The sequence below is a fragment of the Dunckerocampus dactyliophorus genome, chromosome 17 (assembly GCF_027744805.1).
Source record: "Dunckerocampus dactyliophorus isolate RoL2022-P2 chromosome 17, RoL_Ddac_1.1, whole genome shotgun sequence".
NCBI classification, from domain to species: Eukaryota; Metazoa; Chordata; class Actinopteri; order Syngnathiformes; family Syngnathidae; genus Dunckerocampus; species Dunckerocampus dactyliophorus.
In genome coordinates, this window is record NC_072835.1 from 17313246 (window position 1) to 17334515 (window position 21270).

General features: G+C 41.5%; 1 protein-coding gene across 2 annotated transcripts; it reads left to right on the forward strand.

The window, feature by feature from the left end:
• The first annotated feature begins 1416 nt into the window (after positions 1-1416).
• prlra (prolactin receptor a) lies at positions 1417-21121 on the forward strand. 2 transcript variants are annotated; one of them, XM_054756438.1, is made up of 9 exons: positions 1417-1569; positions 8693-8780; positions 10921-11053; positions 13288-13457; positions 14293-14459; positions 16156-16297; positions 16763-16859; positions 17708-17777; positions 17997-21121. In XM_054756438.1, exons 2-9 carry the CDS (start codon positions 8720-8722, stop codon positions 18909-18911), a joined length of 1755 nt encoding a protein of 584 aa, XP_054612413.1. In that variant the 5' UTR covers positions 1417-1569; positions 8693-8719; the 3' UTR covers positions 18912-21121. The 2 variants fall into 2 exon arrangements, with proteins under 2 accessions (XP_054612413.1, XP_054612414.1); XM_054756439.1 differs by having other exon boundaries at positions 1420-1569; positions 8696-8780.
• The last annotated feature ends 149 nt before the right edge of the window (positions 21122-21270 follow it).

The following is a 21270-nucleotide window of genomic DNA, read 5'->3' on the forward strand; positions in this document are numbered from 1 at the left end:
TAAACACACACTTACAGTATGGGGAGTAAGAGCACACAGCAAGGTAGTACACAAAAAGTTGTAAATTGTTGTGGTGCAATGGCTTGTCACTGCTCAAAGCTACTATTTTGTACTGTTGACGCTTGATGTTTACCGTTAAGTAACATTCATGTACAAAATTGTACCTTTAGAGGTCCAAGGGTGATTATTTACTCACCTGCAGAGAGTACAGGGTGTCTTTTAAAAGGGTTTAAAAGTAGTTATAAAAACGATAATAATATTTGTAGAATTTTATCACACAAATAAATAAGGACGTTTAATTCAAGTATAAATAAAGTATACATAAAGTAAAATATATATTGTATTATGATAAATATACATTGTATTGATATCATCATTTACAACTTTCTTTCCACCTTTCTCTTTTTTCAGATCGCTCTTGTATTTTTTTCCTGGTTTTTGTCATTAAAATCCACTGCAAACATCAGTTTCACAGATGCCACGTCTGTAGCAAAATGATGTAACTAATTATTTGCTGTACTGCACCTATTAAATACTACGCTATTTTACAAAATATACTACTTGATGTGTTTAAATCCCACAAAAGAATAACAGTCAATTTAAAGAAGTTGCATCGCAGAGACAAGACAAAAAAACAGGCTTCACTACACATCTTAAAGGAAAGCCTGAAACTCTGCAAGAAAAGCATGCCACAGAGCCGTAAGTTTGATGATTTGTTTTTTCTTCAGCAAATAGGTTAGCATGATTGCTACGGAAATGTGACTGTAATGTTAGCACTGTAGCTCACGTAGCCATGCAAATTTTATGTCCGCTTGTCCCACTCCTTAAAGTCACATTTTTGTATGTGATATACTGTAGTTCAAAGTTACAGTGTTTTTGTAGAAAGTGATAAAGCGCACAATAGAGCTTCTGGACAGGGGAGGACAAACCCAGCTTAGCAAACCCAGTCTGTAGCATTAAAGCTACAGACACACAAAACGTCAGTCTGAGCAAAGTCCCTTTTAAATTGTCTAAATTCAGTAGCAAGGATGGATTTTGGGAAAGCCTCTGTTGTGAGACCTCTGAGATCTATTTAAAATGATTGAAAAATTGTATGTGGGCCCTTTAATTTGAACAATACATATAGAACGCCACTAGGTGACAGTATCGTTTTGAAAAACTATACAGTACATAGCTGTTAGGTGTCTTGAATTGATTTTAGTATCTTATTCTTTATGGTTGAAATTTTAAAGAATATAATGAATGTTAAAGATATAATAGATTTACTATTTTTGCTTTAACTATGGTATGGTCCAAAATAGCAAACATCGGGGTTTTGTTTATACACAGTCGTTGCACTTAAAATAAAAAGGGGCGTGGCAATGACATAAGATCGCCCCGCCCCCTCCCTTCCCTCCAGAGGCTGGTGATGTTGAAAAGCTTACCCACTGAGGTTAAACTGCTCGACTGCAGGTAATGTGTGCGCCCTCGCGTGCGGTTAAAATCCACTGGAGGAGTCCGCTCTCTTGGGAGCCACCACCGGAGGCACCACGGCGTAGACGACGGACGCACTGACATACCAAGTGGCCGGTGAGTTGTATTTATTGAATTTTGCATGCACGTACGCACCAACAAACTAACTGCAACATCAATTAATTAATTTGATAGTTTTTCTATTGCTAAGCAACTGTGTGTACAAAGTAGCCAATACAAGAATGATAAAATATCTGCCTTTTAAAAGGATGCCAATGATACACAATTGTAATTGACGCTGTCAGAAAGATGTTAACATTATTTAACATGTGCGGTTGTAGAGTTGATTTATGCAGAGCCGTTTTGAACTGTCTTGTATTGCTAAATGAGGTAACCAAGTTATTAGCAACACCCGTCGTTATGAGTAAGTACACCAGCTACAATCAGAACAACAAAACATGCCGTTAATGCCACTCTTAACAGTCCTTGGAAAATTCTTTTATTTGAATAAATTGGTGTCTTTTTGGCTGACAGCTGACTAGTTGTCAGGGTTATTTCCTCATGCGTGGGAGAAGTTGGGATGCTGCTCATGGTAGAGCCCGTAATGGGATTTCCGTGGGCCTGATCTGCATGTCCGCTGGCGTTTAGTCTGGTTCAGGGGAAGGTGAGAGAGAGAGAGAAAGAGAGCGAGGTGTTGGCTGTTACAGCAACAAGCTGATCAACTCAATACCGGATTACAATGTTAGATGAACCTGTTCCAGGGTCAAACCAAACCGTCACCCACACTGAACCCTTATTAACCGCAGTCTATGTTTTAAGTCATGGTGGTATAGTCATTCAAGTGTAAAAAAACCCCCCAAATAAACCAAGTCAGCCGCATTATAATAAAAATAAACTAAATTAACTACTTGCCCCTTTGATGTGTAGTGTATAGGGAGGGTCTACAAGTGTAAAAATAAGCAAACTGCTCACTACTTAATTGACAAAGACAAAGAAGCAGTGAAGACCGTGCAGAGGGAGATTACTTGTCCTTGTGACTGGGAGGCGGGTCTCTACACATACAGACAAAACAGCGCTCATTTCATTACACTAATGCTTCGCTATAAGTGCCATTTTTGGTGCTAAAAATATGATAACTTCATTTTTGTATCACATAGCATTAAATATTTTGTAGTTTAGATTCAAAAACATACACCAGGCCTTTTCCACACATATCTTTTTTACATGTACTTCCTTCGACGGCAAACGAGCTGGGACCTACTCAACAGCGCCTCTGCTGGTTTCAGTGGAGTAGTGCACCCTATTCCCTGCTTCCACTGCTTTGAGACATGGTGAATCAACAATCGGTTACATATAACTCCTCAAACTGACTACTTAATTTGCATGCCACACAAAAAAGCCAAATAAAAAGTGCAGTGGAGGAAGGGGTCAGGGGCGTCCAAACTTTTTCCATATGCTGGCCCTAAAATGAAAGGATGCAAGTGTCACGTTTCAGCTTAAGGCCGGGGTTTGAACCCAAAGATGCAGAGAGACGCTCACGTAGTAACAAAACATGTTTTTAATGCAAAAAGCGCTCCAAGCAGGAGGAAAACAATTACGGTCCATAAAAGTACAACAAAAAGACACTAGGCAGAAGGCCTAAAACAGGACCAAAAAAAAAAACACTGCTATAAAAAGAGAGCAGGAAAAAAAACTAACTACACATAACTGAGGGCGCTGCTGAAAAACAAGCAGGGAAACATAAATCGCCGCTTAAAACCGAGCAGGTACTAACCTTAGCGAGAGGTAACAAGAACCACTGCAGGAGAGGCCCGCAGGGAAAATACAGTACAAAAACGACCAGAAAGCAATGCACAGCGAGAGCAGGGATGGCAGGTGAGAGCAAGGAACAATCTGGCGCTGAACTGCTGCCTGCCACCGGCTTAAGAAGGCGGCAGTAATTGCCAGCAGGTGTGAGCTGCCAGCTCCGCCTCTGCAGGACAGCGTGCACTACAAACACAGAGTAGACAGGCGGCAGCAGAGCGGCAACACAAGGGCTACTTTTGATATTTTGTAAACCAACACATACAGATGCTCAAAGTTCGATACAGTATATTTCAAGAAAAAACTGCATCTCAGCGTTCTGACATAGGTGATAAAGCAAATAGTATGAACTTCGTTCTGCTCTATTTCCCATTTATGCCATTTTAAAAATTTTCCCCAAATTTTGTAATTCTTCTTAAATAATCTCTATATATTTTATTTTTTAAATATTGGGAGTTTATTCCCATAATGTTATACATTTTTCCCCAACGTAATTGTCCAGAAAATGCACCTTTGTTGCGGTGTTGTTTGCTTTTCATGATATTGTGACTTAAAAAAAAAAAAGAAGTATTTTCCCGTTAGTATTACGACTAAATTGACAATATTTTTCCTCATAATATTACGAGTTTATTCTCGTAAAATTAAGGCTGGTTTTTGCCTTTTCTGCTGCTGGTTTTTTTTTCATTGTCCAAATATTTCAGCTTTGTTCCTTTTAAACTTTCTTCTCATAATTAAGTCTTTATTTACCTACGATTTTGACTTTATTCTTTTCCCGCAACCTAATTTTCCAAAATTGACAACTTTATTTTGTTTTCTTTGTTTCTCGTAATATTACGACAAAATATCTTGAATATTTCAACTTTATGCTACTAAAACGACATTATTTTTCCTCATAATATTGTGACGGAATTCTTGTAAAGTTACGACTACTTTTCCTTGTTAGATTCCAACTTCTTGACGTTAATATTTCGACTTGATTATTTACTAGTGATTCTGCAATTTTTCTTGTTAAATTCTATTTTTAGAATGTGTCACTTTGGACACCCCTGCTTTAGCTGTTCACTTAGTCTCACAAAATGTGCTTGCACATCATGTATGATGGTGTGACTTTATGATTTTGGTTGAATACCAAACTGTACGACCTCAGGAGTGTTCCAATTTAGAGGTTCCACTCTAATAGAGCATTTTTATTTTGATCATTTTATTAAAGTTTTTATAGCAGCTCTCGGTCTGATGCTAACTCCAGAACCTGGCTGCTGCTAAACAGGATTCATTCAGGCGTTTCACCCGTTCCACTCATCCACAGCGCGGGCCATGTTCCACCTATAAAACCCAGCTAGCACTTCTGCTAAGTAAAGCTAAGCAGACCCTTTACTCGGTGTAGATGCAAGCCTTCATCCGCTCGTGACATAAAAGCAGAGCGCTCATCATTAACTACAAGATAATTGTCCCCTGTCCTTCATAACGCAAGCTTGATAGAGGACGTCAGGTGCGGCACTGTGCTACACAATAATGTTGGAAAAAGGATTTCAATTACTCCAATATGCTTCTTATTCACTTCTCGCCCACATGCATTAGGAAGACATGCTATGTTTAAACGCGTCCTGTGGTATTTAATGCGACAACAGATGAAAAAGATTACGAGAGCTTCATGCTAATACATACAGGTAATACTGCACCTATGCCTTCTAACCTTGACCCCAACCCCCATACAAGATGTTGACGCTGGTGTTGAGGCCTGTTCATTTACAGTAAGCTTAATTTACATGCACAAAACAACAGCAGCGACCGCAAAAACAATGGCTGCGACACAGTCAAAAAAAAAAAAAAAAGCGAAAATGCAACATTTAAAAACGTTCCAAAACATCGAAATGACGCTTAATTTACATGAACATAGTCATGGCTATGAACACAAAGGAAGTAAGTCACGACGGGGGAGAGTACAGTCGTCTCTCACCACACCAAGGTTTGAATTCCACAGCTTCACGCTATCACGGTTGTCCAGAAATCCATGAATTAAGAAATCCTGCTGTTTTGTGGGCCGCAGGGGTTCGAATCTCCGTTTGGGCATCTCTGTGTGCACTTTGCATGTTCTCCCTGTGCGTTCCAAAAACATGCATGTTAGGTTAACTGGCGACTCCAAATTGTCCATAGGTGTGAATGTGAGTGTGGATGGTCGTTTGTCTATATGTGCGATTGGATGGCGACCAGTCCAGGGTGTACCCCGCCTCTCCCCCAAAGTCAGCTGGGATAGGCTCCGTCATACCCACGCGACCCTAATGTGAGGGGTACGGTCTATTAGTAAAAAAAAAAAAAAAGAAAAAAGCATATTTAACAAAATTGTATGAATTTTTACATCTTAAAAATGGCTAAATGAACTCAAATACACATTCAAATTGTGAATGTAGTATTCTACACTAATCACCAGGTGTCAGTCATGTCACTGAAATGTTCGATGAGACACACGCGCCAGACTTGATACCGGAACAAAAGGCTTTTATTGCAGGTTTGACTTATCTCACAACAGGCACAATAATAATAATAATAACATAATAATTGTAATACAGTGGAACCTTTGTTAGCATCATTAATGCGTTCCAAAAGGTCTGACTCTGACCGAAACAGATGCTAACCGAATCAATTTTTCCCATAAGACATCATGTGAATCCAATTAAGCGGCTCCAGAAAGGCAAAAATGTTGACGCAAAACACGGTTTTATGGTTTTACAATTGTAGTTTGGTTTTTCAAAATGCGTATACTATATACAGTAGTACGCATACGTAAACGATGAATGAAATTGAACATTTATAGTTAGTGGACGAGTTAGTCCCGATGTGGCAGCGAGGTCAACCACCACCACCTTCCTGTTTTGACATGAGTTGTTTTTTGAACTCAAGAGTGTTTCTCACCTCATGACTGTTGCCCAACAGTAGTCTTCAAAGGTAAACGTAACTTCCAGTGTTAATTTATCCTTTCATTCGTCATTTATATACGTTTAGAATGGTCATATGCATGTAAAACTCTAACTGTAAAACTATAAAAATGTGTTTTGTGTTTACATTTTTGAGAGTCAAGTGCTGATGATGTCATAGACGGACGGCGTAACCTCCGGTTCCGGTTGCCATTTTATCCGTGAGCTAATTATGCTATTAGCTGATTAAAAAAAAAATAAATAAAAAGAATACAGATGGACTCACACTATTAACAACACAACAAGACACGCTCCATATTGTACGCTAACCTGAAAATGCACGCCAAACCGAGGCAAAATCGTAGCGTAAATTTTCTACAGTAAAAAACACGCTAATCGAGGTTTCACTGTAATATTAATGATAATCATAACACAGGCTACTGAGGCGGCCGTAGCCCATGCCAACATGCTAAAACTCAACTCTGAACCCCCGATGTCAGTTCCTGTCCTCCACACACCCGGAACACATTTATTACAACACACACGAGCACTCGTTTTATTGTGTATGTCTTCAATGGCTTATTTTATTATGTCCACTATATTGGGTAGGTGACTATATGGGTGTTACTTGATGTCTGGAGGGCTCTAATAATGCTAAAAACCATATTTCGGAGGTGCTAAACTGATTTTCTATGCTCTAACTACAACAATATTCAATTTATGTCAGGAACCAACTTACCGTGATAATCGAGGGATTACTTTGTACATATATATTAATGGTGGCATTAAAAATCTGGTTTCAGCTACTACACATCATGGTTTAAAAATGGATATTTAACTGTATGACTCAGGATGAGGTCAGACGGAATGAAAATTAGGCCATTCGGGTTGCAAAGGTAAATTGAATACATGCCGTGTGTCAGGGAACGGATTCGCAGTTCACACTGCTGTTTCAGCGGCGCTATCCCATTTTAGCAGCTTATTCCATTATGGGGGCCCTCCTGGTTACGTAAAGCAGCTATATGCAGCAGGAGGCTAATCCAGTGGCGTGACCTTAATGCCAATTAGCAGATCATGGTGGAGAGGAGATATGGTGAAGCATAGCGTGACTGGGGCTCCAGGTACATGATGCGGCGGTCACACCCACTGAGTGCCGCACAGCTTAACTCGAGATTGCTACCTGCTTTACATGAAATGGTGTCAGAATCAAAGTGGAAGGTACAAGCACTTGTTCCGCCATGTTGGCTCTCCTAGTTAGCGCTGAAGCTTGCCGACCAACTCTCCTACACCCATCTAACCCCCCGCCTGGCCCTCTCACGTCCCTCCTGCTGTAGTCATCGGGTTCAGAGATGAAGGGTTAGCTAGTGCTAACAGCTAGCCTCCACAATTGCCCAGTTATGCAATCGGTTACGCCGCATGTGCCAGCTGCGAGAGGTAGACAGAAATGGACAGGATTTATTTATTTTCATTCTTAATCCTTAGTAAAACTGAGGCCATTGAAGGGGGATAAATACATGAATACGTTGTTTAATCTGATCTGTGCCACGTTGATATGGACAATTCTCATTCTATCCTTACCAAGGGGGTGCGGGAACATGGCCGTTACAGTCATTTGTTTTGATTTTATGCACACAACACAACATTTGGAACACCTTCACATTTTGCGTGTTTGTTATAATACTTAAAATGTCAACATGGTGCAAAATTGGTGTGTTCTGTTTCAATTTTGACAGCGTTTTGTGTCATCAGTGTAATTTGCCAGATGCACTGAAAATGGCGGAGCACTACGTGGCGGTAATATGCAATATAACGTCGGTTGACAACAACTGCTGGGATAATAGCCGAGAAAAGACATTCAACCAATCACATTTCACTCAACATGTCTGTGAATATTGTCGTTCATTGAGGTCATTCTATTGACGGGGCCTGTAACGCCTGTAACATCAAGTTACGAGTTTTTTCTCGTAAATTTGCGACGTTATTATCGTGATATTACGAGTTTTGTCTCAGAAATTTACAACAACAATCTTTATTCTCGAAATCTCAGATTATCTTAATACTCCGAGACTGCCTGAGACAGCTGTGGAAAGGGGGGGACTTTTGTGACCTTTGGCCTCGGGCAATAATAACACGACTTTTTTTCTCATAAATTTACGACTTTCGTCTTCAAATCTCAGATTTTTTTTCCAATGTGGCCCTAATTCTCCGTCGTAAGTATGTACTGTCTCTATTTGAAAGAAATGAAATGTAAAAATAGAAATAATGCATGTCATTAACAATGAATTCATTTTATTTTTACAATAGGGAGCCAATAAAGAAATAGCTGCAGGCTAACACCTGCTCTCTAGCACGCTCTTACTCGGCAGCTTCAGCATGTTCACAACAAAACATGCCTGCGGCCATTACCCTTCATCATGCAAGCATGTTGCTCAAGATCGAACACCGCGGCTTACATGACAAGCCCGCACGTCCCCCATCCTCTTCACCGGTCATTGTTTATTTATGTTTATTTTCTCTCCATCCAGCAGCCCATCAAGTGGTGTGGCGCCGTGATGAGGAACGTTTTGAAGTGGACCTGCCTGCTGTTGCTCGTTGGCACGCCACATGCCAAAGGTATGTTTTTGAAAAAAGTTTTTAAAAAAAGCGTCATATCATCTGTGGTGGTCCGTCAGCTTCCTTTTTCCACTCACTCAATCTGGCTCATGTCCTTTTCTAGTTGCACTGGTTGAATATTCCTTGGCATTTTAGTGTTTCTGTACTAGTTCATCATTGACTTCAGCTTCCTTCACCCTGTTTTCTTCACCCTGGTTACTTTAGACCCACTGTCTTGTTGACATACTCACCAGCCATAACCATTGGTACACTTGCACAGCCTTATCTTATTATGAGCTCTTATACAAGAAGAGACGAGCGGAATACTAAGAAAATATGCAAAATAAGCAATTTAACAAATGCTTTCCAAAACCCAGGCTCGTCAATTGTGAAGGGTAAAATGTTATTTCATTGAGCAAACAATGTGTTGGGAAATGGCTTTTTGATTCTCATCTGTGCTACGCAACTTGAAAAAAATCACATGTTTTCAAGTTGCTGGCACGACACTTTTCCGGCCCGGGAGGTGCGCCAAACCCCCCAAAACATTAATCGGGGGTCCCGGCAGGACCCAAAGATGGCAAAAAACACCACTTTTCCGATGGGTCGATTTTCGCCCGTTTTTTCCTTTTTTTTTTTTTTTTTGCAAAATCGCATTTTTTCAAGTTGCTTAAATGACACTTTTCTGGTCCCGGAGGTGGGCCAAACCCCCTAAACATTCATCCGGGGTCCCGCCAGGACCGAAAGATGGCAAAAAACGCCACTTTTCCGATGGGTCTATTTTCGCCCGTTTTTTCAGCTTTTTCTGTCACGAACTAGCATTTTTTCAAGTTACTGAAAGGACACTTTTCTGGTCCCGGAGGTGGGCCAAACCCCCCCAAACATTCATCCGGGGTCCCGGCAGGACCCAAAGATGGCAAAAAACGCCACTTTTCCGATGGGTCTATTTTCGCCCGTTTTTTCAGCTTTTTCTGTCACGAACTAGCATTTTTTCAAGTTACTGAAAGGACACTTTTCTGGTCCCGGAGGTGGGCCAAACCCCCCCAAACATTCATCCGGGGTCCCGGCAGGACCCAAAGATGGCAAAAAACGCCACTTTTCCGACGGGTCGATTTTCGCCCGTTTTTTCAGTCGCGAAATCGCATTTTTTCAAGTTGCCGAAACATCACTTTTCCAGTCCCGGAGGTGGGCCAAACCTCCCAAACATTCATCGGGGGTCCCGGCAGGACCCAAACATGGCAAAAAACGCCACTTTTCCGTTTTTTCAGTTTTTTCTGTCTCGAAATCGCATGTTTTCAAGTTGCTGAAACAACACTTTTCCGGCCTATGTTTTTATGTTGAACAATAACGGCTGAGAAGAGCCAAATTTCTAATGAGCTGGGTTTGCTAATCCCTGTACTAGTAGAGCAGCATAAACAGTGTTCCCTCGCTCCATCGCAGTTCACCTTTCGCAAACTCGTTGTTTCACAGATTTTTTTGGTGCAATTTCAGTGCTTTTTTTTTCTGAACACCGTTAAAGGCCGAGCCTGGCCCTTTAAGAAGAACTGCATTGCGGGAAGCTGAGTGTTGTAGTTCTGTGCTTCAGCAGGAGGTGGCAGCGTCACTACGCAATACGTACCCGGAACGCAATCGGTGCCGCGCATGTGCAAGGCCTACGTCACTTCCTCCTCTAGCAAATTTTCACGACAGCGTCATGCGCTGTGGTCGTTATTATTTTTTAAATGCATGAACATAAATGGTCAATAACCATACTTAATATATGTCATATATTGGGAGGTTATTTTATAAGTGACTCTTAGATTTCCATTATATTTTATTATTTATGTCATTTGTTAATTGGATTTTTTTTTAATTGTTGCGTTATTTGTGTTGAATTCTACTGCATCATTCCTAATCCTAATTAGCTACAATTTGACACGTGAAATTTAAAAATCCAAGCCTAAACAAAGCATTTTTTTTTGTAAAGACAGATATGTTGCTAAGAGCTGTATCGGATCCTAATAGATTGTGCAGGTGTACTTAATGTTGTGTCTGATTGGACCATTTCCATTTTTGTCCGCTCATGGATGTAAAGGTCCAAAAATGAATACTGCATGTACTGTAAGCACATGTCCAGAGTGTTTCTTCTATTATTGCAGAGCTGGTTTCTTGCTTCCTATCTCAGGTCACAGTCCTCCAGGGAAGCCCACACTGACCAGCTGTCGCTCCCCAGAAAAAGAGACCTTCACTTGCTGGTGGCAGCCGGGCTCAGACGGGGGACTGCCCACCGCTTACGCCCTGTACTACCGCAAAGAAAAGTTAGTAGCGATCTTAAATTCGATTTCGCCTTGTGTCCGGCTTTGTCGCTGCTACAGTATGTGGGCAAGTGTGAAGCTAGTCTGAGGGGCAAGATTAAAGCAAGTTGGCGCAGCAAAAAGGAAAGTACTCCATTGTCCGTTGTCACAGCTGGACGTCTACCTGGTGGCTCGCAGACAGACATAAGAGGATAAAGATTACAGAGAGCTATGCCGCATGGATTTCAGACAACGCGGCACGCTCAAAACATGATTACCGTCACCTCCCGTGCATGCCATCTAGTTCGCTTGCAAGATTATACACCGAGAAGACAAAAGTATTGGGACTTTCTGGCATTTATACAAACGGGAAGAGAAAGACTTTCTTTTGGGAAGACCGTTTGCGAGAATTCCTCTGAACTTTTCTACACTTATTAGGTATTTTTCTGAATTTACAGACTGTAAGCTGGAAAACATTACATCAAAGGGTGACTCCTCATTGATTTAGAGGTGCCTCTGAATACTTTTGTTCATGTAGTGTACAGTGTTGAGAAGACTTCTAAAAACAAACGCCATAGCAAGGGTCGCCAGCCGTTTTCGCCGTGTTTGTGAGAGCTACTTTTACAAAATGAAAATGGCCGAGAGCAACTCATTTTTGTAGCATTTATTTTTTTTATAGCTGATTTCAACCCAAACAAATTGAAGATGCTCGTTTTTTGTTTTTGGTATCCACAACTCACATTTTGTATTAAAACAACAGCAAAAATGGCCATCTGCATTTTGTATTTCAAAATGCATTTCCTTCTAGTGTATCTCACATTAACTAAAAACCTGAAAGAAAACCAGGCTCGCGGGCACCGCATGTGGTCCTCGGGGGCTCGCTGGTGCCCGTGGGCACTCATGAAGAATTTGATTACCGTACGTGAGGCAAAATGGAGTGCACTGCTTAGCTGTGACCAGCAGAGGCGCTGTTGAGTCAATCTAAACTATTTTGCTCTATTCAAAAACTCCATCCACACATTTTCTATACCGCTTGTCCTCTATTCTAAAAATGATTCATTAATTTCTTAAAGTTATAAATAAATGTTTTGACTAGATAATCCGGGGTATTTAGTGCCACCAATAATAATAATTAAAAAATACACATTTATATGTATTATTTATTTATCTACATCCATCTGCAACCTTATTATGATCAATTTCTGTCAATAATTTATATATTGATATAAAATGTGATGGTTAATTTTCCCAATCAATTGTTGAGGACAGTTAGTCAAATGCCCTTCCCTAATATTGACCACTATTATAATAAACATACCCAGAAAAAGGTCTCATGTCCAATTTTATTGTGTGGTAAATTGTAATAAATGAATCTGTTATGTTCTTTCTCATTAATTTTCATGTTTATGTCGATGTTATTGTAGTAAATAATATACTTGTATATGTGGATCCCCATAGAATATGTTTGGTTTTTTTCTGTAATTCTGGTCGATTCCCACCTTTAAACAAAAGCGTCGCTGAATAACATTTCACTGCTTTCTTGAAACAGTCACACCTGCGTCCACCTCCGTTCTGGGCAGCTCAACTACTCCCTCTAGTGGCAAGAGGCTCACCCCAGCTGAAACATAAATAAACACAAATCAATGCTGCTGCTCCTGTTTATCTACCATAAAGAGGATAAGTTGAATAAATAGTCGTCGGAGTGATGTTTAAACCCTTTTGATGCGTACTGTATTTGTTTTTGCAGGTAGAGCAGTGATGGAGGGGGAAAGGAAGCTGGTCAAACTGGTCAAATCAGTTAATGACAGCACTGTTGAGTCTTATAGAAATAATGTTATGTTATGTATGTACAATTTTGATGCTGGAGTTAAATGTGCATGATTTATCTTTTTGCTCGGTCTTGTGTTAGGGTAAAATACTAGAAACCGCTCTAGAAATTGACCCCCATGTCCTACCTTTTACCGTGAAAGAGTTAGCAGAGAAAGCAGAAAATAGCACTGCTATTATGCTCTGCAACATAGATTGCCATTTTCCAGTTTACTAACCACTCAAATGCCCATAAGCACACATTGAATCACATTATGTTTGTTTTTCCATTCACCTCTAATGCAGTTTATTGAGCAACCTCCCGTCTAACACCAAATAGTTTCAAGCCCGTTTTCTTTCTAAATGCACTACCTACGTGGTGCTCCTCAACCATCACCCGCCCACCCCCACTCTCAACCCATTCATGTTAATCTGCACGACCTGTCTTACAGCTCCGATGCAGTGTACGAGTGTCCTGACTACTTTACGGCGGGGCAGAACTCGTGCTTCTTTAACAAGAACGACACGTCCATCTGGGTCAACTACAACATCACCGTCGTGGCCACCAACAGGCTGGGCAGCACCTTCTCCGACCCTGTGGACATCGACGTGGTCTATATTGGTGAGCGATGTGTACTCAGTGCCATACTGTCTTTTTTTGTGGGGGGGTAAAAAGGTTTTCAATGGAATATGACCACTACTTCACCAAATGTGGTCCATTTCCACCTACATACGCCATTAAGACGTGTCACGTCATTAATGCAATTGCTCCTCCCACCAGTAGTTAATGAAAACTGTCACCATGCATAATAGAAATAAACAGAATGACTTGAAAGAATCCATAGAGTCAAAACCAACAGTCATCTCACTTGCTTACGCACGGTCACATACATTTCATACACTTAATGCAATTGCTCCTCCCACCAGTAGTTAATGATAACTGTCACCTTGCATAATAGAAATAAACTAATGACTTGAAATAATCCACAAAGTCAAAACCTACTGTATGCTCATTTGCTTATCTACAGACATATGCACACAGGTAACACGTACATGTCATAAACTCAATGCAATTGCTCCTGCCACCAGAAGTTAATGATAATTGCAACCTTGCATAACAGAAATAAACAGAATGACTCAAAATAAACCACAAAGTCAAAACCCTCAGTATGCTCACTTGCTTACGTACGGGCACATACTGTACATGTCATACAGTTAATGTAATTGCTCCTCCCACCAGTAGTTAATGGCAACTGTCACCTTGCATAATAGAAATAAATAGAATGATTCAAAATAATCCATAAACCCCCCCCCAAAAAACATAGTATACTCATTTGGACATTTCACACACGTAGACATACCACCACCTGAGCAGGATAAGCTGTAAAAAACAAATTAAAAAGCGTTATAAATATGATTCTGTTCTCCGTAAACACATTGTCAACCTTCCTCTTCAGTCCAGCCCAATCCGCCAGAGAACGTGTCGCTGACCATCATGGAGGACAAAGGCTGGCCCTTCCTCCGGGTGGCATGGCAGCCGCCCCGCAAGGCCGACACCCGCTCCGGCTGGATCACGCTCATCTATGAGATTCGCATCAGGCTGGAGCGAGAAAACGAGTGGGAGGTACGTAAAACATACGTAACCTTTTGTCAATATTGTGTGGTTTCAACGGGAGTAGCACGTTCTAAGGGAGGCTTCCAAAGAGCGGCAAAGGTTTAAAACCTGAGCCTCTGTCCGAGTACCAGGTGCTCCCATGGATCCCATGCAAGCTGTATAAAACTACATTTATTGACTGAACCGTGTTGGTTGCTGTGTTTGTTTTACATAAAGTGGTACGTGTCAAAGAAGAACCTTTTAGTTTGGCGCAAAACCGAATGGAAAAAATAGATAAAAACAAATGGTAGCGCCCTGTTAAATCCGAAAAGTTTTACGTAGCTACATAAAGCAGGAAATAGCCTACTCACTAACAAAGCCACAGACAAACAAATGCAAATATGGCATCCGAGTCCCGTCTTTCTGTCTCTAATGTCTTAGGTCAAGCTTGGTGACTCAGGAAATGGCCACTAATGAACTAACAAATGGATGGACAAACAAGAAAAATAAGTAATGATGGAACGGTTCCGTCGCTGTAGAATATAAATAGCAGGGCCCTGACCATTAAAGGAAAAGTGCGCTTTTTTTTTATTTGGCCCATCACCCACAATTCTTATGTAAGACATGAACACACATGTTTTTCTCTTTTCTGTGTGTTCTAAAGATATGAAAACAGCTAAAGTAAATAATGCATGTAATGGGACACACCTATTCCGCCCACAAAGCCTGCTATTAAAGCACCTTCAAAAACCCTCCAGCAAGGTTTTATGGTTTTGTATTTTTTGTTTTGTATTTGTATTTGCTTGCTTGCTGCTGTAACAAGTAAATTTCCCCGCTGTGGGATAAATAAAGTAAAGTACATACAAGTACATACGTATACAGTACATGCTGTGACCATGTAGTACCAGGTACATTCACGATAACATGTAATACATGTAGTGCATTACCGGAACTTCCTTCCTGGGCGCATTGATTTCACAGACCCTCACAGAGCAACATACAAACGAACGCCACACCACGTGTTAACTTTTCCAAACTCAAAAACAAAAACACAACAGCAGTGGCAGCGGCTCCAATACTGTATGTAGTGTTACTTTTTGCTTGTGGCGTTTTGCGGACGAGTGTGTGGTGAAGCTAGTCGTGCAGTTTTCCTTGAAATCCTAAAAGTTTTACATCATTACGTAAACCCTACGAGCTAATAAACTACAAAAACAAACAGGTCTACGCAATTTTTTTCACTTGTTAGCGGAATTTATTAGCCAAAATTTCCATCAATTGAACCAATGCACAGAGTGAACTCTCTTCCTGGCTGTTGGGAGGCGAAAGACGAAAACAGACACACATGCACCGGCAAAATTATCGACTTCATTTTCATATATCGTGTGATTAGTTTATTAACGCGAGACGGTTTTGTCTCGTGCCACCCCTACTGCTAACTAACAAACAGATGGACAAATAAAACAAAAATCTGTCATTCTATGATTTTTACTCTTTGTTAGAGAAATTTATCAAGTCATGAATGTGTTCAAGAATTAAAAATAGCACAACACCCTCGACTTACATCTTTTGTCAACCAGGAAGGTGCTTGCCTACTAACATTTGAAAGGACACAGGAAAAAAAATACACGTTTTTTTGTTGTTGTTGTTCAGCCTGAGTCTACATTTCCACAATGTATTGTACAATTTTTTAAAATATGCGTTTTAAAATATTTCGTTGTGTGTCCAGACGCATGTGGCGGGCCAGCAGAAGCTGTTCAACATTTTCAGTCTGCGGTCAGGCGGAGCTTACCTTGTTCAGGTGCGCTGCAAGCCCGATCACGGCTTTTGGAGCGAATGGAGTTCTGCCTCCCACATCCGTTTTCCTGATTGTAAGATATCACACACACACACACACGCACGCACGCACAATTTCCAGAGCATTCATTACAACCTCTCTCACAGGTAGCAATCATAAGCAATTTGCCCAATTTCAACCTTTACTGCTGTTATTATATACACTTGCACGACTCTAGTGAATGAACAGTGATGGATCTCGTCGTATAACGTGAGGAAAATAAGTATTTGACCCCCTGCTGATGTTAATATACCACCTTACAAAGAAATGAAAATCCCCATCAAGTACTTATTTCAGTCAATCAAATACAAATGATTGCTCTCTGATCAATAACCCTACCATAAAAATTCTGGATTGGTCATACTGTATCTTCGTAAGCAGGGGATCAAATACTTACAGTATGTTTCTACAAATAGCCAATGGGTCCATCTTGTAACTCCACGGGTTTTTTATATATATATATAATATAGATTTTGTCTCTATATGTTGTCTGTGACAGATTTCCACCGAGAGAAGTCAACGTGGATCGTCATCACGGTGTTTTGTTTCTTCATCTTCCTCATCATTTCGTGGTTGTTGCACATGAATAGTCACAGGTAACATGAACGATTTACGCAACTGTAGTTTTCAATGAAATTGCACGTGAGCAAACACGTCGTTATTTGGCAAGACAAATTTTGTATCACTCTGATGCAATTTGTATACTGCACGTCAGACACGGGCGAACTACGGCCTGCGGGCCATACAGTCGTCCCTCGTTTATTGCGGTTTATTGGCTCCAGACTTGACCACAAGACGAGGCTTTGATAGACAGCATATTGGGCTCGAGCCAGTGTGAGGAAGAGAGTCAGAGGAGGAAGCTTTCTATGCCAAAGTTATGCATAACCTATGGACAATTTAGAGTCGCCAATTAACCTAACATGCATGTTTTTGGGGAATGTGGGAGGAAACTGGAGTACCCGGAGAAAAAAATGGGGAGAACCTGCAAACTTAACATGCAAACTCCACAAAAAAGATGCCCAACGGAGATTCGAACCCAGGTCTTCCCGATCTCCTGACTGTGTGGCCACCATGCTAACCACTCATCCACTGTGCGGCCCCTGTTTAATAGTTCATATTGTAAATCCCACATCCTTTATTCAAGTACATACAAAAAATAAACAACTGAAAAGGGTCATGTAACATTTTTAGCATGCAGTAACACAAAGAAACCTCCAGATGTTTAAAGTGCTCCTGAAAAATGGGACCCAAGCACACACTGCGGAATGTATGACACAGGTTTCATGCTAGTTATGCTTATGTAGGATGTTAACGCGAGCACTGTGAATTCAGAGTACAAATTCGCAGTCCGTATGAAATTTTACCTTCTTTTAGCTGTGATGATGAAGCCTTTTTTGCAGTCTCTTGTTCTGATTCTGATTTGTCTTCATCTTCATGGGAGAAGCTTGAAGCACTGCCTCCTGCCACCTGTCCCTGGTCCTAAAATAAAAGGATTCGATCAGCAACTTCTCAAGGTAAATGACGTAAAGGTCAGCTCAGAATCCATGCATTATTGCTGTGTGATGGCTGGGGAGGCAGTGACTCCTCTGGAGGTTTTTTTTTTTTTTTATGTCAGTCCGACTTATGGTGTAAAACATTAGTTGGAGTTAGTTGAGTTACACAAATACATAGCGTATATGGGACGTCTTCATTCGTTTTAATTGAGTAACTTACAATTTGTTCTCCTCGTGTAGAACGGCAAGTCCGAAGATGTCTTCAGCGCACTGGTATTGTCTGATTTCCCCCCGATGTCATCATCAAACTATGAGGACCTTCTAGTGGAGTACTTGGAGGTGTATGTGCCAGAGGAGCAGGAGGTGATGCTGGAGGAAAGCAAGGCTCTCCATAGCGGTTGCTTCAAGTCGGAGAGCTCCACGTCCGATAGTGACTCGGGCCGGGGCAGCTGCGACAGCCACACCCTCCTGATGGATAAAGGCGGTCAGTCTAAAGAAAATGAGGACAACCCAGTGGGGACAGAGGACCAGGTGGAAGGGGAAGACTGGGAAGAGGAAGGGTTGGATGCTAAAGAAGACATGGGCGGTGTAGATGTTCCCAGTGGGAGGGTGAAGACCTGGCCGTCAGTGTTCACTCCATTGCCTACAAGCGCTTCGAGCCCATTGGACCAACAGATCTCACGAGAGCACTGCCTCTCCGACAGCATGATCTGCACCGAGGGGGTTCTCGGACCGGACACCTCAGAGTTCTCCTTGAGCACCGCCAAGCTTGCAGTACCACAGCTGTGCAAGCCAGTCAAGTCCCGCAGCGACATCAACATCTCCACATTCAGCCACAAACGGTCTGTGGACAACGACGGGGTCCGTTCGGTCATGGAGGACCAAACGGCGCTCCTCCAGCCGTTCGTGTTCCAGGAGCGGGACTACAGTAAGGTGAAGAGAATTGGCACCGATAACACGCTGCTGCTCCAGAGATTGGCGGATGTGTCGGAAGGACGTCTGGACACCTGCGAGGAGCAAGCCAATTCTGCTGGGATTGATGTTAAAGCCACACCAGTGTGTATGCACGCCACCCTGCCAGGGCGAGAGGACACGGTGCTGGCAACAAGCGGTTATGTTGACACTGCTGCCATTTTCCCAATGCCAACTTACTGAGCATCCGAGTATAGGATGTCACATGACCTCCCTTAGGTTTGCTGCACAAAAAGTATTTTGCATCCATCTCTGGTTTGGAGACGACTCATTTTAAAGAAGATGACTGCCGTTTATTGATGAGTCTTTGTGTAAAAAGACAACCCTCCCTTTTCAAGCCATGTCTTTGGAAAAAAAATATTTTTAAAGACACAAAATCATGGTTTCAGTATCAGTGAAATAATTCCTTAGCTGCTCAACAGCTAAGAAATATATTGGGGTCAGTATGGTTGAAGTCGGGGATGTCCAAGGTGCGCGTGTGCTCTCTCGTCGCACGCGCATTGTTTGATCCAGTCTGGCATTTAATGTCATTGTGTTAAAAAGTTGAAGTGTTTCAGGGCAATGACAAATTTTCTGTGCACCACTTAAAGCAGGGGTGTCCAAAGTCCAGCCTGGGGGCCATTTGTGGCTCGCGGAAAATTAGAGATAAAATAAAAAAACAGCAAAAATGGGAAAAAGTACAGTAAAAAGGCAAAATGTAAAGAAAAATAGGTGACATGTTGATACTAATCATTTAGAACAAGAACATTAGCTTTAAGTATATGTAAATATATATATATATATATTTAGCCTTTTTGCCATATCTTCTTGATTTTTCTGTATGCGGCCCTTGGTAGAAAAAGTTTGGACACCCCTGACTTGCTGCATTTGCTCTATTTTTCATTCGGAGACAATTTTTTTGTACAGAAGATTTAAATTCTTTAAATGATACATTGGTTCTATAAGGGGCTGTAGCTTTTGGTGATAAACTGTTGCGTTATTTTATTTTTCTTGTATTTAATGTATGCTTCTGTGCATAGCTCCACTGTACTGATTTCAGGAGCAGCACAACAAAACAAATATAAACATGATGCTGATTAATATACTGTACAATATTTTTAAAAATGCACACATTTTGTTCTGAAATAGGGATGGGCGATATGGTCTAAAATTCATATTGCGGTACATTGCATACTTTGAAGTCTCTCGCGATAACGACAAACAGTAGATCCCCGTTCAGATAGTCATTGAGACGCCCATAAAAACGTTCATTTTTTACAGTGTGGATTTCGTTTCTGTGCACGGACTAAATCCTGAATGCTATGTCAGCATTGTTTTCCCTGTGTCTTATCTTATCTGGTCTTATTCAAAAAATAAAACAATTCAAAACGTTGGAAAACAGTGGATTGCACCCTCCAGGTTGGGAGTGAGGTCCTGCCCCGGTGGAGGAGTTCAGGTTTCTTCACGAGTTTGTTCACGAGTGAGGGAAGGGCGGAGTGTGAGGTCGACAGGCGGATCGTCGAAGCGTCTGCAGTAATACCATCGCTGTACAGGACCGTCGTGGTGAAGAGGGAGCTGAGCTGGAAGGCACGACACGGCCATCGTGGAATGTATCAGGAATGGACAGGAGAATGAGTGCCTTCAGGTACACCCAACGCTGGTTTTATGGATTAAAAACTTTTTACAGGACAGACCACAACAGGTGCTCGTGAAGGGTTTTACATCTAGCAAATTGATTTAAACACGGGGCTCCCTCAAGGTTGCGTTTTACCTTCCATCCTCGTCTCTGCATACACTAATAACATCTCCTGCAGCAGTGAAGGAATGACACTTTTTAAATATGCAGATGACATGGCCTTGGTGGCCCTCTGATCCTCTGTCCCAGTACCAGCAGGCAGTCAGCAACCGGGTCAAAACATTCAGTGAGAACCCACTCGAGCTGAACATCACCAAAACCAAAGAGTTGTGCTGTGGAGGCAATAGCAAGGCACTAACAGCGCCATCTCTTTTCCAGCCACTCAGCATCCAGGAGCAGCTGGTAAAGCAGGTCCAGTCCTTTAAATACCTGGGGACTGACATTGATACCCGTCTATCCTTTGCATCAGTGGTCCCCAACCTTTTTTGACCCACGGACCGGCTTGTGTTCCCACAAACCTCCCGAGACCGGCGAGAGATCACACCCCTACAAGATCAAACGGGCATCGGGGGCCACACACCAGCAGGCCCAGAGACGCCCCCGCAACCGGAAAGGAGCCCACGGGATAATTACCTTATTACGTATTATTGCACTACCAATTTGAACTGATCTGTTCTGTATTTATTTAATCTTATTCAATTTTCTTATTTTTCTTACCTCTCCTATCTTGCTTTGTTTGTTTTTAAGTGATTAAGTTTATTATGACATTTTAGCAGAGCTGCTGTAAATGGGAATTTCTCTTGGAGATGAATAAAGTATCTATAAACCTATTTAGATTTATATAAAATATTTGATCCTGTTCTCAAAACAGGTGTCTCTAGTATGTTTTCGTGCAGTGTTCTGGTCTGTGAGTTTGGGTACACCCCC